Genomic DNA, 18,222 nt, shown 5'->3' with positions numbered 1-18,222 from the left:
ATCATAATTAATTAGTCCTCTAAATTATTAGTCATTTGCTATGTATGCGTTCTGGCGTTAATGAAGATGATTTTAAGTGTATTTAACTTCAGCTGTTTCGTATTTGGATTTTAGAATTTGCTTTAAAATTAATCATAAATATATATTAAGTATAGGAAACATTAACTAAAACATGTTTGTATCTTACGTTAAAGGCAATTTTACTATAAAAAGAAAGAGAAAAAAATATATTTGATGCTATAATACATAAATGCCCAACATAAATATGAAATAATAGATTCCTGATTCATAGATTTTCTATAATATCATCCTTTTCTATAATTCCTCGCAACAGATCTTATGACTGATATAATCTATTCAAAAAAAATCTACAGACTGACTGCGATTGAGTTTTACGTTATGGGGGTGACTTTGACAGGCTGATTATCTATTATCTATAATAAATCTAATTTGTTTTCATAATTCATAATATTGTTGTCAATAGTCATTTCTCTACACCCACTTTTTGTTTTGCCTTTTGTATTTTGCAAATAAAAATAATAATTTATACATTTAAATAGTACGAAGTCATGAAAATGTGGCTTAAATTGTAATCAGTGTTACGTGAAGCTTCCTATCTATATCTCATAAAGATATTAATAAGAATATTTGTAAAAAGAAAATTAAATACATATATAATTTACAAATTTAAAATGCACGAAGCTTACGAAGTTACACATTTACTGAATGCATCAGTGCAAATAGAAACAATAGCTGCTTATGGTTAGTATCACTAGTTTGCAGTATCGTTAATATATACATTATAATTGTTGGTCTTCTCTAGAAGATATATAGCCCCGAATTCTCTGGAACCTATTCTCTACTTATTTCAAAGAGCTATCCAAGTCGACCAGGTATTGCTTTGGTTGTAGTAGTATTTTTTTTCTATACAATTCAGACTACTTTTTATGGACAAGAACTAGAAGAATCATAGTGTATGACTTTTTAACTTTGCATTTAAACTATATGTGATGACAAGATTCTTTCTTAATTTGTTATTATAGATGGTAACCTATTGCTGGGAACACGACAGGGACATCTCTTAATGTATTCATTATTAATGAACAAAGACACACAAAAGTATGAATTGAAAATGATTAGATATTGTAAAAACTTTAGTAAGAAACCAATACAACAAATTGAAGTTATTGCAGGTAATGTATTGAATACAGTTAATTAAATTTTTCTACTGCCTTCCTTATTTTCTTTATTTCAACTGCAATTTACCTCATTGCATAACGACATCCTCCTACTCACAATGAATGCATTTAGTCTTACATCATGCAAGAAAAAGGCTACTTGCCTTTGAGAAGTAGCTAGAAGTAGCACATGTTATGCACTAAGTATAATTTGTTTATATACTAAACATTTTATCATATATAAATAACATTGTGTCATTCCTATGACTATATTAGAGTCTTTTTGTAAATACTGCTTGTAAATTAAAATAATTTTTTTTCAGAGGATAGATTACTGTTATGTCTCACAGATAATGTGCTTTCATCTTATGATATGAATGGCCTTAACTTTCCCTTGGTGAAGACATTTTCAGATACCAAAGGTGCATCTCTGTTTGCCCTAGACAATAAGGTAAGACATTTTTGTGATACCAGCATATGTAGTGGCTACACTCCACATACTCCTTGAGATCCTTGTCAAATTTTAAATTCTTGTTGAAAGGTTAATAATTGATAAATATCACTATTATTTACAAATTAATTGCTTATGTTGTACATTTACAATTAAAAACTACTTATATGATGTTAATGTAGTTTATATCTCTCATTATATTTATTATTTAATTTTCTTTTTCTTTGATTATTGTTATTTTGTGTGTTTTTGTTAGTAATAAATGTTATATCTATGTTTATAATAGCAAATTATACCAGCGGTTTCATCTTTGACCACCTCCAATAACCAATTATATGTTTATTAGGCTTTACCAGGAAGACATTATGTATTGTTACATACATACATTTATTCTAATATAAATATTGTTAGTAACATCTTGATCAATTAAAGGTTTTCTATAATAAGTATTGTATTTATTCCAGTCAGCTACTTCAATGACGGGTGAATCAAATACGATAGTACATTTATGTGTGGCTGTAAGAAGAAAATTGCAACTATATTATGGTAAAAATGGAGAGTTCAAAAAACATATCTTTGACTTCACAATACCTGATGTACCAAAAGTGATGGCTTTGGGTCAACAGTATCTTTGTGTAGGGTTCAAAGGCGAATATACATTTTTTGATGTAAGTTTTACAAACTAATTTACTCCTTTTCTATGAGTGCCATATTGCAAAGCAAATGCGTAATACATATTAAACAAAACAGAGTAAAACTTCAATCAGTACAAAACCGAGAGAGATCGCTTTTGGTTAATATTTAATGCAAAATTATATAAGAAATAAGAGGATGACCAAAGGAAAAACATAATCTATGGTTTTTGATAGAGGTTAGTGTGTGAGAGGTAAGAGGTAGGACTGTATGTGATATTCCGATAGATGAAAAAAAAGTGGTTAATGTGGTTAAGTGTGTTAAGTGGTTACTTAGGGTGTACCGTGTCTGTTTACTTTGTATGGAAAGTATGATGATGATATAGAAAGACAGGTGAATGCTGGGAATAGAGTAAATGGGGTGTTTCATCTCCTCTATGTGTAGCCAAAAAGTCTCTAATGAGGCTCATCTGGCCCAAGTGGCGGTCATTTGGAGGGAAAGGCTGAATTAGCCTCAAAATCTTGGTGTGCTCAGCAAGGCCACTTCACTCCGGGCCACCGCTTGCAAATGTATAATTCTAATAATAATTTTCTTACAGTTATCATCACATAATTCAACGGACTTATTTCCTCCAAGTAGTTCAAAATCCTTGGACCCAACAATAGCTAAATATTCTGAAACATCCTTTCTGCTTGGCCGAGATAACACCTCAGTTTTAGTGGAAGAAGCCAAAAAGAAGTCTTCTGAAATTAAAAAGACAGTGAAAAGGATTGATGATCCAACAATCTCTAAATATTCAGAGTCATCTTTCCTACTTGGTCGTGATAATACTTCAGGTGAAGTGGAAGACGCTAAACAAGAGACGGTTGAAATCAAAAAGACAATAAAATGGACTGATGCACCCCTTGCAGTTGGTAAATTTAATTTTGTTTTGATGTTAATTTTTTTTTAATTTGTTTTATATTATCATATGCTAAGGTAATGGTCCTCCGACCGTACTGATTTTAAAATTCTAAAAGAAACTCATTAGAAACTCTAATATGTTGTTGCTTACAATTAAGTGTTATTTTCTATGATATTGGTTAAGTGGCATAGTTAGATTGTTATTTTTGCCTGTCCTGTCCTTTCATTGCCTAAAAGTATTATATATTATTTTCTTGATTACTTCTATACATACTTCTTCTTCTTCTCAAATACTTTGACAATTTATCAAAAAGTATTTCTTAACATATCACAGATATATATATTACTACTTTGTGATTTTATTACCGAAAAAAATTTTCAAAAGTTTCTTATTGTTTTTCTTTTAAAGTTATCCGGTTTCCACTTTTTTTTTATTATATATATTGTCTGTTCAATTAGACATCATGGAATATTAGGATCTAGGCGAAACCTTATGGATATTTTACATAAGAAAGTGTCCAATAACACTACTTACAGTCTATTAAGGGAAGACACTCTGTTCCTGTGTTCTATTTGTTCACTTACCACTGACTAAATGCCAAATATTGCATATTCCAGTTTGGGATGAACCCTTCATTCTGGGTTTGCTACAAGACACCGTTGTGGTGCAAACAGTTGAACCGCCTCTCTTCATACAAACATTTGTTGAATTGAATAAGGCAAGACTTATGTACAGGTGAGAGTTCTTATGGCTTAAGTAATTAACATATGATTATGCACATGAGTGTGCACTTGAAGGTCGTACGTTAAATCGCGCATTAAACACTCGCTCGTACGCTGAAGGAATCCGTATCTTGAACTCAAAAATCGATGGAGTGTGTCAAGCACAGAAGACCTTCTTGTTTATAACGTTAAAATTATCACAATACAGATATAAACACATGAAGACAAGGCGAGGTTGTCGTGCCACTTTTCTTTTTATTATTGCGATGTTATTTAATTTTATGAAACTAAATTAAATTGATTTTAACGTGATTAAATATCAAATTTATTTTAATTTTCATATCAATAACATTTTATTGGCTCTTCAAATTTATTTCATATGTATCTGTTTATAAACCAATAGCATTGCCACTTTTAAATATCTTCAAAAATTATTTTAATTCCTATAAACTTTTTAAAACGCACTTGTAACGCGTTCTAATCTGGTATTAGAACGCGAAACAATACTTTAATAATAATTAATATTTTTATAATTGCGTGTTGTTCCCACGAGAATGTAAGTGCGTGCTCCTATTTCACCATGCCTTCTGCAGATAGAGAACAAGTCTTTGCTTTTTTTTTAAATTCATGTTACATATTATTATTAATTACTTAATATGTCATGTGGAACAACGTTTTGTAAAAAAAAATGGCGATTAAAAAGAGTGGCGGAGAGTTTATTGCGAGTTCTTCTCTTCCGGTCTACGCCCTTGATTTGAGAACTGGCAGTAAATGTAAAATTAGAAGCATTAATATGTATTTATTTACTGACGAGTCATAAGTGTACATTATGTTACCTATATGATTAAATGATTTTTACTTTAATAGTATAATTTGTTAGTAGCAATATGTTAGTCGCGTGTGGATATGAACCCCTCTTGGGTGAAATCCTCCTCCAACCAGTTCCAGATGTCTCTGATCTTTGCCAATAGTCTGCCAATCTCTTCCTGCTATTTTTGCTTAGCTTTGCCCAACATCTTTTTGGGCCTACCTACTCTTAAAGCAAGCTTATGTCAGCTTTCTGTGGAACCCGAAAAAAGTTCAAGATCGAACCTGAGATCTCCAAGTCATACATACTTGATTAATTTAAAATATTATTTTAAATTATTTTCAGATGTAAGCGTGGTCTGATATTTGTTTCATCTGTGGGTCAAGTTTGGTGTCTAACATCTGTAGATATCACAAAACAAAGGAAACAGTTGCTGAAAGACAAGCACTTTCAAATTGCGATAGATTTAATGGTGAGTAATAAAAAAAACAAGTGACAATTAGCGATAATAAAAAAAAATCGCATCTAGGATTCGGGTTCAACGCTTAAAATTACTATGACCGGTAGCCATTGCCAGTCAAATTATTTGGTGAATTGAACACGTTTCGATGAAATTTTAATACAGATAAATGGCAATACTGCTCAGACTTTACTTGGAAGATTTTTTGTAATTACAAATGTAGAATTATGATATAAGCAAGTCTTATAAGATGATATAAGTATTTCTATGTTGTACCATATATCACTAAATATATTTATGATGATCTTACAAATTCCCTACGTATTTATAAAAGCATAATTTTTTTCCGCTTAACACACCTTGATTGCTGGAAGTCTTCCACTTTAGACATTTTCTTATGCGAACTAGTGCACTGTGAATTCGACTTTCGGTGGGAATCTACTCTGGGAGATACGACTTCCAATTGTTTAAAGTAAATAGATATAAGACAAATTTTGACAATGTGAACAATGCACTTTCTGAAATAGTGTGCTGGTTTTCTGCAAATAATTTACAATTAAATGCCACAAAAACAAAATGCATAAGATTTACTTTACCTAATGTTAAAACTACAACTATAGAGCTTAAATTGAACAATGAAAAACTAAATTTAGTTGATTCTTCGGTATTTCTGGGCATTACAATAGACCAAAAACTTCAATGGAGTCAGCATATCACTAAACTTTCTGACAAGCTTAGTTCTGCGGCATACGCTATTAGGAAAATTAGGCAACTCACAGACGAGGAAACTGCCAGAATAGTATATTTTAGTTACTTTCACAGCGTTATGTCGTATGGAATTCTTTTATGGGGCAAAGCAGCAGATATACAATCTATTTTTATCTTGCAAAAACGTGCTATTAGGTCAATTTATTGCTTGAAACCAGGCACTTCACTTAGAAATTTGTTCAAGAAAATCGATATTTTGACGGTACCTTCCCAATATATTTACAACTGTATCATTTTTGTGCGTAGTAATATTAGTTCTCTTTTAAAGAACAGCGACATTCACAATAGGAATACAAGAAATAAACTTTTCCAGCCGTCTTACAGGTTGCAGAAAATAAATACTTCATTTATGGGCCTAAGTATACGCTGCTATAACATGATTCCTAGTGAAATATTGGAACTGCCTTTAAACAGATTCAAAACACATATCAAAAAAACCTTAATGTGTAAAGGTTACTACACAGTCAATGACTACCTGGAAGATAAAAACGCTTGGCAATAGTTCTAATTATATTCTTATAATTTGATTTGTTATCTTTGAATTGTTATGAATATGTGTGTAATGGTGAATGTGGTAAATCACAGAACAGATTTTTTTTTTTACTTATGTAACTTTAATAACGTTGTGGTTTATGACATTTTCCTTTGAATAATTGTAATGTAAAGGGAGGGCAAAACTTGCTGAGTTTCTTGCCCGTTCTTCTCAGAACAAGGCCTCCTGGTAGTTTTGCGAACGGATGGCGTAGTCCTGCTCTTTCGTGAATTTTGTAAACGTTGTTGACATTCATAAGCATGCTCTAAGAAGCATCTAAATTGAATAAACGTATTTTGATTGATTGATTGATTTAAAAAAAGAATATACTCTTCCCTCAAAGGCAGGCGACGCACCTATTAAATGAGTGTCTAAGGGCTGCGATGATTGCCCTTTTCGGCGTCCCGTAGGATCGTTTGCCCGCTTTCCTATATTTTTTTTTCCTTTTGCGACAGACACAGTTGTATTAGCTATAAATATAAAACAAGGCAAGTATAAGTTCTTATAATTTTGCACTTACTGCAGATCTAAAAAAATCGTAAAATAAAAGTTTAAAATGTGTGTGTTTTGTTTGTGACTAAAATTAGGTATAGATATGATTATGGTTCTGCAACTGTCAAACAAATGTTTCTATTATTTATTTCGTAATCCAACAGCTAACATAAATTATGTAAAACAAAAAAAAATAGGAAGATATAGCCAAAGTTTTTAAAGTAAACAAGCCAACTATCAATCCATAAATCAGAGCTACGCTAATTAACGAAATAAATTAATTAGCCGATGTGTTTGGATGAGGAAAATGTTTAGTTATTGCAGTTGATCAACGTTCGTTAAACAAAATGTTTCATTTTAAAGTTAAAAAACGTCAAGTTCAAATTATTCATCTTTTAAACGTAAGATTTTTTTTACCTTTACGTTTAATGATCGTTTGTATATTTTTAGATTATTTAAAAAAAAATTAAAGTAGGTTTATTCATGATAAACAATGCATTATAAAGTGTAAGATTTAGGACCCCTTTTAAGTAAACAATACCTGTGTCAGGGTTCCCAGCTCTTCCTTGCTCTTTTTTCTTCGCTCTGAGGAGTAGCACCTTAAGACGAATTTTGTTGTTATTAAAAACTAACTTATCTGTTATTACAGTTGGTTAAGTTAGAAACGAGATATTTTAATATTCCAAATAAAGGAGCGTTCAAGTATTACGTCAAGCAATTTTTTGGAGATTCCTGACCCCCCCCCCATTTAACGCGCCGTAACGTTTTTGTGAACCCAAGTACAGTACTGTACCAAAGTATAGTAAAACGTTTCGTGACCACCTCTTTATACCTAAAAGTTACCATTATGTGCTGTAAAGTACTGAAAAGTTGAAAATAATATTAACAATAACGTGTAATTCAAACCCGCCCCGCATTGTAACGTTTTACTAGTGGTCCCCCCCCCTAAATTTGTTACATAATACTTGAACCCTCCCTAAAAAGAGAAACCGCAGGCTCGTTTGCTCATCACATAGAACCTTTATGATAAAACTTTTATTTCCAGAAACTATCAGATAGTTCGCCAGAAGAAAAGAAGCAAACGATTGATTCTATACAAATGCTACACGCACTCGACCTATTTGACAGCAAACAATATTCGCAATCTATGAAAGAATTTATCAAACTAAAAACAGATCCAGCTGAAGTCATAAAACTAATTCCAGAGTTAGACAATAAGTTTGAGGGAAAAGAAAATGTATTAAAAGGGAAAGATTTAGAGAACGCCTTAAACGCATTAATAGAGTATTTGGTGGAACTAAGATTTCAAATTGGGACGAACACGGAAGGTTCCAGTAAGAGTGAATCTAATCAGCGGAATGTGGCCCAACAGTTGGAGTTGATCGATACAACTCTGCTTAAATGCTATTTACAGGTATATATTATTAATAAATTGTGTAGTTATATATATCGCACATATTTATTTTATTTATTGAGAAAGATATACAGCTTATTGCTAACTTACTTACTAAATACATCATTCTTTTACGCCATTAACTAAATCTTTACAAATAGTTAAGTACTAATAATATTAACTGCATTGGTAACAATAAAATAATTTTATTCAACTAAATAAATATATATCAAAGAAAGTAATAAACTAAGTAAAAATTGGTTAAGTAACGCTAAAGTTTAGCGGCTAAACAGTTTAGTATAATTTATATGTAGACTTATATTATAAAACACCTTCTTGTATACATTCATTTTAGCACAAATAACCAAATAATAAACTTCGCAAATGTAAGAGTACTTTCACATCGACTCTAGGTAGGTACTCTTATCATAAAATAAAAATTAACTTAAAAATTCGCGTGATTAAAGTGTGGTAGCTTTTGCGCACAACTTCATTTTTAAATTACTTAACCCGTTTTAAATGTCGACACCAAGTGACCCATGTGTCCGTGAAGAATTCAGCTTTTAAATGAACTTCAATATTTCTGTCCTTTTGTAATAATTATGTATAAAAATAACTAAAATAATTTATTTATGACTAACTATACACTACTCAAATGTATATGAAATAACATTACAGGCCGAGATACACATTTCAATATTGAATATACAAAAACATATTAATTACCATACATACTTGTTACGTTGGAAACTGTTTGGTGAATAAATCTTATTATAGTCGTATTTTTAATTAGACGAAGCCAACTGATAGTAGCTAATGTCACTTTGTAAAAAAATGTTGCCATATTTAAAGTAATAGTGATACGTTCAGTTCTTGTTCAATCAGATAAATGAACAATGAGTGTGAATAGTTAATCATTTTAAACTATAAAATAATATTATTTTTATTTTTAAAATTGTATAAAAGGGCTCTGATATAAGTTAGGTACTAGTAGTATGTAACTACAATCAGTTTTTTGACGTCTTATTACAAAGCGCGGCGTGGTGACTAGTGCCATCACCGATCTTTATTCAGGAGTTTTTTCAATCATTCACTTTGTCACAACACTATTTTTATTTCATTAAAAACTGACAACACCGTAAACGTCAGTTGACTTCGTCTAATTAAAAATACGACTATAGCTACTATATGCATAAAATAAATATTTTCTTCAGACGAACGATGCATTCGTGGCCCCACTCCTCCGTCTAAACAACTGCAGATTAGAGGAAGCCGAGAAGACGTTGCACCAACACGGAAAGCACAGCGAGCTGATCATCCTCTATCAGACGAAGGGACAGCATACAAAGGCTCTGCAGTTGTTAAGAGAGCAGGCATCACAACCAGATTCAAGTCTTAAGGGATATCATAGGACCAAGAACTACTTACAACACTTAGGTGATAATGGTCTTCTATCCAAGGGAGCGTTCTAGTATTACGTCACGCAATTTTTAGAGAATAATACCCCCCCCCCCCCATTTAACGCGCCGTAACGTTTTTCTGTACCAATAGTAAATCGTTTCGTGACCAGCTACCTAGTGACTCTATATACGTAAAAGTTACCATTATGTGGTGTAAGGAACTGGAAAGTCGAAAATACTATTAACAATAACGGCTAATTACGTAATACTTGGACGCTCCCCAAGTGAGGATCTCTGTTCACGTCAGTTCACATGTCAAAGTCCTTTATTCATTTTTCTAATCTAATATATACAATTCTCTTGTCACAATGTTCGTTCCCATACTCCTTCGAAACGGCTCGACCAATTCTTATGAAGTTTTTTATGCATATTCAGTAAGTCTAAAAAAATTATCATGAATCATGTTGGTTTTTGTCATAACTATTTTAATTCGTATTCTGTCATTATGAAAATTGGCATACAAGCAAATAAAAGGGGTTTGTTTTGAAACAAAATAAAAATCACATGCTTCTATCAAATCCGTCACTTTACCGACTGATTAATTTGAAATTGGATTATTTTTAATGTAGCCGTAATATTTAGTCAATGTAGTATCTGAATATGAAAAAAAGTGGATTTTAGATTTTTTTCAAATCCGACATTGTTCTATGATCATGACGAAATGTATATTCAACAGGCGCGGAACATTTAAACCTTATATTCAAATTCTCCGATTGGATATTAAAAGAACATCCCGAGGAAGGGTTAAAAATATTTACCGAAGACATAGTAGAAGTAGAAAACCTACCTAGGCCAAAAGTCCTAGATTTTCTACTACGAGAACACGATACTTTGGTGATACCCTATCTGGAACACGTTATACACACATGGAATGACACACACGATCTGTTTCACGACGCCCTCATTAATATGTATAGAGAAAAAATCACAGATAAAAAAGCGAATTGTACTGAAGAGGAATTGCAGCATATTAAATCGAAATTGGTGGCGTTTTTGGAGAAATCGAGCCATTATACACCGGAAAGGGTGATTTTACATTTCCCAAATGATACGCTATTCGAAGAGCGTGCGGTCATTTTGGGCAAGTTGGGCAGGCATGAGCAGGCCTTGGCTATTTATGTGCAGATTCTTGGTAAGCGATACAATTAATTATTATTTAAATAGTCTTAATTAATATAAATGAAATAATTATTATTAAAATAGTAGGAAAAAAATTGAATTGTTTGTTAAATTTTCTATGAGCAGGATATGCGAGCACAGACAAATTAAATGTCTTTAAAAAATATAATAAAATATTTTTCCAATCAATATCACTATAAGTAAAATGAACATAACCTGATAAATTTGTTTTTGAATACCATAATATATCTGTAAATTAAACTACGACTTATTTGAGTCTGTCATAACTTTTAAAAGGATATTATAATTTTCATATAATAACATTTATTACAGGTGACGTAGATAGGGCCATACGTTACTGTGACAACGTATGGACACGTAACGATAAAACAGTAGACGTATACGTAACACTGATGCGTATACTTGTGAACCCTGAACAGAACAATTCATTAACTGGACCCTTAGCCACTGTACCGAGACACCCGAAGGCTTCCACGCCTGATCTTGAGACGGCTCTAAGTATTTTGGAAAAGCATGCGGATAAAATATCACCTATTAAGGTGAGTGCCACATATGTTTAGGTTAATTTAAATATTTTTATTTATATTTACAGTCAAATGCATTTTATGTTAAAAAACGTGTGGCACTCGGGGACTGCCGCGGTAAAGCTATTGCATTTTTTTTTTCAACTTATGCAATTGTAATTATTTATTTATGCAGTATTTTTTTTTCTTTCATAAATTAATTCAATCTACCACTCTACCAGACTCAGACTAACTCGCCTATATAGTCTGTCTCACTCTAACGCGCACCGGCTGCACCGATCTCGTCAGAGAGATGTGAATACGCAGTATGCGTTCTGTCCCGCTCTAACGCGCGGTTTTTTAGTTACGGAATTTCTGGATTCGGTCTCCACGCTCGAGGCCCGCGATAGAAGCTATGCAGTAGCTTAAAAAAATATTGAATTTTAACTACATATTAATAGTGTATATGCGCAGCCAAGACTGTTAATTTTTCTCACTTAGGCTTTCTTAGTTTTATAAGCGCAACGATTTTCTAAACCGCTGGAGTTCCGAGAGTATAGCCTGGCACTTTCTTCGACATTAATAACATTTATTCTTTTGTTGTACGGTTAATATGGAGTGAAAGTAATATACCCAGGAACTGTACAGTACATATATTTTATATATTCTGCCTTCTTTTAGCGCAGCGTAAACTGAATTTGGTAGAAAGAGATAAAAGAGACTAATGAAAAAATTGCAATTTGACTGATTTATTTCTTCAAAGACGTAATATATTTCTTCTCTTTATCTTTTTATCTTTTTTGGATACACCATAATAATTAACTTTCAGGCCCTCTCAGTACTACCAGATAGCGTCCCCTTGGCTCGTCTCAGTAGTTTCTTGGAGAGTGCCCTTCAAACACAACTCACCATGAAGCGACGAACACAAGTATTAAAAGGATTGTTGTACGCCGAACACACACAGGTAATATAAACTACTACTTTTTACCTAATGCTTTCAAAATATTTAGTACAATTTGCAGGGTTTTACTTAATTGCAACTTATTATCACTATTCTAGAACGCTAACCAAACCTAAATCTAGGAGCTGAAAAACCAATTTTGTGTATGAAGTTTGAAATATTTGCCAGCGCTCCAGACGTGATTATGGCTTGAGATACGAATTAGAATAACGACATTACCCTACTACTTAGGGTGCGTTCAAGTATTACGTAACGCAATTTGGGGGGAGGGGGGAGTCTTTTGAAACGTTACAGCGCGTTACATGGGCGGGAGGGAGGTTATTTAAACAACCCGTTACGTAACGTTTTTTATTTTAATAAAAAAAACTGGGGGATGAATTGGCAACAATTTCGTTTATGTTGTACGGGGAATTCCTTTATTGTATTGTACGTTACTTTTATTTTTGCTTTGCTAAGTTTATGTTTCAGGGAATCTTCTGTCTTCAATGGTCACTTAAATGTTACGTAACGTTAAGGGGGGGGGGGGGGGGGGGAAGGAGGGAGCTTCTAAAATCTTTAAAAATTGCGTTACGTAATACTTGAACGCTCCTTTATACATAAAAATGACATCAGTCTAATTTTCCCTTTCTGCCAAATTGTGTTAACGCTGTGATGGAAAGAGACAGATAGACTTCAATTAAAACGGTGCATAAGACTGATGTACTTTTTATAAATAGGGTTCATATTAACTTAGACAACATTTTTAGCTTTACTTTAAATATTTGCAGGTTCAAGAGATGAAACAGTTCCATGAATCGAAAAGCATAGTTATAAACGACTATAACGTTTGTCCCGTTTGCAAGAAACGATTTGGGAACCAAAGCGCCTTCGTGCGGTACCCCTCTGGGGATATTGTCCACTATTCATGTAAATTGGATAAATAATAGGGGATTAATGTCTATATAGGCCGACCGAACTGGCCATTTAAAGTAGTTTTTATGTTTTCTCCTACTGAAAGGCGTAGTCTTAAATCTTACCCACCTCCACAAATCCGAAAGAAAGAAAATTTATTCGTAATAAAAATAAAATATTTATTTCTTAAGTATATATGATGAATGAAACTTCATTGTGTTGCTGAAATAATTATAGGGTAATTCCAAACTTATTGTTTTAAACAAAAGAGCTTAAAACAATCTTATATAAAGGCTAAGTAAATTTATTAATTATGAATTAAGTACTTGAAGCAATTATAGAAACAACATTTAGAGTTAGTTATTCCATAAAAGTCCTTCAAGACAATTATTTGCTTGTAAAAAATCACGTGACTCTAGCCACAACTCGCGTCTTCTTCCACAGACTCTCAATCTTTTAAATAAATAAAACGTCAGTTTTGACACATGTCAGTACAATCTAAAAGAAATATAATTATATCTTTACATATATATCGCCTTATCATAGAATTTTTTTGTATTAAGTTATGCCAAAAAGTGGCTTCCTTTTTGTTGGGGACTCCATGAGGAGACCACCTCCAAGTCTTATAATTTTTTACGCTGTCACCAGTGACAGATGACTGCTATAATTGTAATGTTGCAATAATTGTTATTTTATATGAAGAAGGATTAAAATTAACTTTTTAAAAAAATATATAAGTTTATCTATGCCTTTTCACGTGTCTCTCCTGTCATATTTACGCGCCAAAGCACTTTTTCATCAAATATATAGTAAGTATATGAATAAGGGAATGTGGGTAAAAATTTAATTGAGCCTTTGGTCGAACGTGTATATTCTGTTTTTACAATTTGATTATTAAACAAATATGGAGAAGCATATTCTAGATTTTTGTTGTATTTAAGCCATATATTCCAATTAAAATATGAAAATTTAGTCATGGCAACTTTATTTTGGATTTTTTATAAGTATACAATTTTATGGTTTTTAATCATTGGATCTCAAGTGTGTCACGGAATGGATAAATAAGACCGGAGTTCTAGCGAGCGATCTGTAGGAACATACTTGTTTATTTATTTTATTTAAGTAGCCAACGGCTCTTATAAAAAAATTACGATACCAACACGATATTTAACAAAGAATTACCATGAACGCCTACCCTAGTAAAAGTACCGAATTAAATGGTCATACCATTTCATTCATTTATGTCATAGACCAGAATTCATGAAAATAAATAAATCTGATTGTAACCTTTTACTAAAGTCCTTTTTGATTTCTTCTGACACGCTATGATGAAAGGTCACAGGTAAGTACTTTAGTTAAAGCTGCAATATTTAGTATGAAAGTCAACAATTCTTATTTATCTATTCAGTGTTTATATGGTTAAAATGAAAAAATAAGTTATTATTGTATTTTTTAGTAGAAATCTAGTTCCATACATTGAGGAAGATCATTTTTCTAATAATTGTGATAATACTTTCAACGCTAACTTACCAAATTATTATATAGTTTATAAATTCATATAAATAACTGTTGAAACATGATATTTGTAATAGACATATATAAACATAATCAGTTTTATAATAAAATACAAACATTTATTGAATATTGCCTTATCACTTTAAAAATAAATAAATGCGATTTTATATAAACTGTTTCAGCTGCAGTATCAGTACTCTGTAATGTCCAATACCGTTAGCTATTCCGACTTTTGAGTTTTGTTACCCAATTTCGGTTGTTCTCTTACGTAGGACAGATCGGAAGCTGGATTTGGGAGTTACAGAGTAACGACGCTGGTTTTAACTCTATGAATTACAGAGTGTACTGTAATTATTGTCTTGCTCATAAGTTATAATGCATTATATATTGTATTAAGAATATATTATTTTTTGTTACGACGCAATATGCCCTTATGAAAATAAATGTTTTATTTAAATGTTTTTTTATTTGTCATGTTAGTAATAATAATAAGCCTTTTTTATGCTTCACTATGTATGAGTTAGTAGTGTTAGAAACTGACTTCGATTAGGTTAATACTGTAAATAGTGTTAATAATGTCTCGTGGATGTGCCACGAGATTATTCTTCGCCGTGGTGTGCCAACGCTTCTTTTTCTAAACTGTGGCCCGTTCCAGCGTGTCCATCGGTGGTCTAGTTTGTGTATTTGAGTTATTCTCCGCATGTATTAACATAATTTCAACGCACACATATTAGTGCCTTGTGATATATTGTGCACATCGCCCATTGGAAAGAGGCAATCGGGCTAATATCGGCTGGTTAGTTAGTTAGTTACTTTAACCGCGCGAAAAGTCCTTAATTTTACATTAAAATCCTGATAAATGATGAATGTAATAACTTATGGGTATTGTTTGCATTTGTTTATTTTTATAATACAATAATTGCCAATGTGCAATATACCGACGTGCAAGGTGTTATTCGATATATACCTATACTACACGGGTGCAAAAGTTCGAAAGCGATTGTCATATGTATTATAGGAAACTATTGTACACATATTAAGCGTATATTATATTCATAAGAATGTTAAATAATTAAATGTCTCCCAATTTACTGCCAGTCAAGGGCGTAAACCTGACGAGAAGATGCTAATAATCTCTCCGCTACTCCTATTAATGAGGAGGTTGCTCGGGTTTAAAACGGTCCTCGCGACATTTAAAAAAAAGTAAACCTTATAAATCCTTATCACAGGCTTCGGCACAGCGTCAATACAGTACCGGTATCGATATTTTTAAACTAAAATTAAATTTGTAAAAAAAAGGTAGGCATCGCAATATTAATCAATTAAATTTATTTCGGCGTCGTTTAGGTAAATCAACATGCGTATTTGTAAAACTCATTACCTTTATTAAAACTCTGGTAGCCTTCTGCTGTTTGTTGAGCGCTAAAGTCGAATGTACTATGAATGTTTTTTTATTGCATTATTTAAGTGATAATAAAAATTATGAGTAATAAACTCGTTATATATTAATTTATAAATTATCAAGATTGTTTCACGAGTATTAGACCGAATTAATTTTAAATAATATCAAACTTGTTAGTTGTTATCAGTGGGCGCATTAATTATTTGTATGACGCAGGCGTGACGCAATAAGCCGCGCGCGCCGAACTGCTTACACTTACACGAGTCTCAGCCGCATGCCTCTGTGGCCCAATGGATAAGGCATCGGCCTCCTAAGCCGAGGATTGTGGGTTCGAGTCCCACCAGAGGTAACACGAGTTTTTTTATACGTTGTATATTTTAGTTAATTATATATATAGTATGCAAATTAACTAGAGTTTAGGTATGCGAATTGGTAGTCTGATATAAACATTGCGCAGTGGTGTGTTTCCATATATAACAATATAAAAACAACCAGTAACATAGTGAAAGATTTATTATGAGAAGAACCACTTTGCGAATTGAGAAATGAAATGAAATGTCATATGCAAGTAACATATCATAAAAACTAATATGTATATAAATTAGACCGCAAAAAATTCAAGTAAGAATTTAAAGGATTGCAACCCGATCTTTTGCATAAAACAGTGGCGTTACTATTCGTTGACGTACCTATAATTAAGTTACAATTGAAGCAAAAATATTAAGAAACAGCATTAAAAAAATGCAACATTAAACAAACTTTCGAAATATTATTGTAGGAGCTATTATTTTTAAAACACAATACTTTAATTTCAATCCTGCCTTACAATGTATCTCGTGTTTCAAGTGTGGCGGTAGGTACACATATTCTAAAATTTTGCTCTTCCAAAAAAGGACCTGAGAACAAAAACCCTCTTATGTCAATCATTATATATATATATATATATATTCCTATTTATCGATATCATTGATCATAACATATTTTATTCTTATTAGACCACACTGGTTATAAGATTTACTTCGTAATTGTCATATGCTTTGATCCAATGTGCTATTAGCCTCAGCATGTTAAGTACTAAGTAGTAATAACATGACATTGGTCTAACAATTAATGTAACTAGACATGAACAGGAGGCCTAGCTTTCTTAAAACGATCCAGTTGGGATGCTGATGAATTTAAGTTCCTAAATTGAATCTTGAGTTTTATCTTGATGGCGTCATTCTTACTAAATAAATATTGCTATTAGAATTTTTAAATGGCTATTATAAATATATTTTAAATAAGAAACTAAACTATTAATTTTAAAGAAAATAAAACAGCAGAGGAGAAAAATACAATTCATGAACATGATAAGAAAAAAACTTAATTATATACTACTGGTATAATAGTATTCTTATTTAGGGTAAAATGAAGAAGCAGGTGGCGTCTATTTTTGTAGATTTCACCTATATTACACTGATTGCTTATTAAGGACCAGGTGATATGTTTTAATGTACCTACGCAATTATCGTTGAAGAGGTCGCAAGAGATTTTGGTAAAATACACGAAATCAACGCGGGCGGAACTGGTTTTAAATTATATATAATATTTTAAGAATTATATATATTATTAAACATACCTAGTTTGTGCAATAGAAGAATATACACTGTAATCTTCAACAAAAAGTCTTTGATGTATAGAAAATTATAACCTAGATATCTCCGAAGTCGGTAGAAGTGTATTGTCGTCTTGTTTCTTATCATTTTCAAAATCACATTTCCTAAACTCAAAATTAACCCATAAAATTTATACAGTTTTTACAAAATTAGACATAGTTGGTATGTCCTATTAATCTCATTTTATGTACTTCATAGTTTTAATTAAAATATTGTGTTTTATATGTTCAATAATATTAGTTAGACACTTCGATACAAAAAAGTTTGCAAAAAGTAACTTCGGATTGCTTATTCTCTCTGTATAATTTGACGACTAAACGGTCTAATTTAGGTTTCATCGAAAGGTACGAATTT

The 18,222-nt window shown here is 31.9% G+C and overlaps 1 protein-coding gene and 1 non-coding gene across 2 annotated transcripts; both read left to right on the top strand.

Annotated features, from left to right (window-relative positions):
- Positions 1-479: 479 nt before the first annotated feature.
- On the top strand, positions 480-15,268 carry LOC125051715 (vam6/Vps39-like protein). Its single transcript, XM_047652234.1, has 13 exons — positions 480-762; positions 1,044-1,193; positions 1,502-1,629; positions 2,094-2,297; positions 2,861-3,176; positions 3,784-3,901; positions 5,042-5,168; positions 7,994-8,362; positions 9,556-9,778; positions 10,478-10,933; positions 11,254-11,480; positions 12,274-12,408; positions 13,173-15,268. The coding sequence occupies exons 1-13, from the start codon at positions 693-695 to the stop codon at positions 13,326-13,328; spliced, it is 2,679 nt and encodes an 892-aa protein (XP_047508190.1). The 5' UTR covers positions 480-692; the 3' UTR covers positions 13,329-15,268.
- A 1,221-nt stretch (positions 15,269-16,489) lies between these two features.
- Trnar-ccu lies at positions 16,490-16,562 on the top strand. Its single transcript has one exon. It is a non-coding gene; the product is annotated as a tRNA-Arg (tRNA).
- The last annotated feature ends 1,660 nt before the right edge of the window (positions 16,563-18,222 follow it).

Source organism: Pieris napi, chromosome 8 (assembly GCF_905475465.1).
Source record: "Pieris napi chromosome 8, ilPieNapi1.2, whole genome shotgun sequence".
Classification (NCBI taxonomy): Eukaryota; Metazoa; Arthropoda; class Insecta; order Lepidoptera; family Pieridae; genus Pieris; species Pieris napi.
This window is presented reverse-complemented; position numbering and strand designations above follow the sequence as displayed.

What these genes read in the sequence shown, in the direction of transcription:
- LOC125051715 (XM_047652234.1), top strand. Translation starts at nt 693, where the DNA reads ATGCACGAAGCTTACGAAGTTACACATTTACTGAATGCATCAGTGCAA. An exon ending in GCGAATATACATTTTTTGAT is followed by an intron (nt 2,298 to 2,860) that starts GTAAGTTTTACA and finishes ATTTTCTTACAG; the next exon opens with TTATCATCACATAATTCAAC. An exon ending in TGCTTAAATGCTATTTACAG is followed by an intron (nt 8,363 to 9,555) that starts GTATATATTATT and finishes TATTTTCTTCAG; the next exon opens with ACGAACGATGCATTCGTGGC.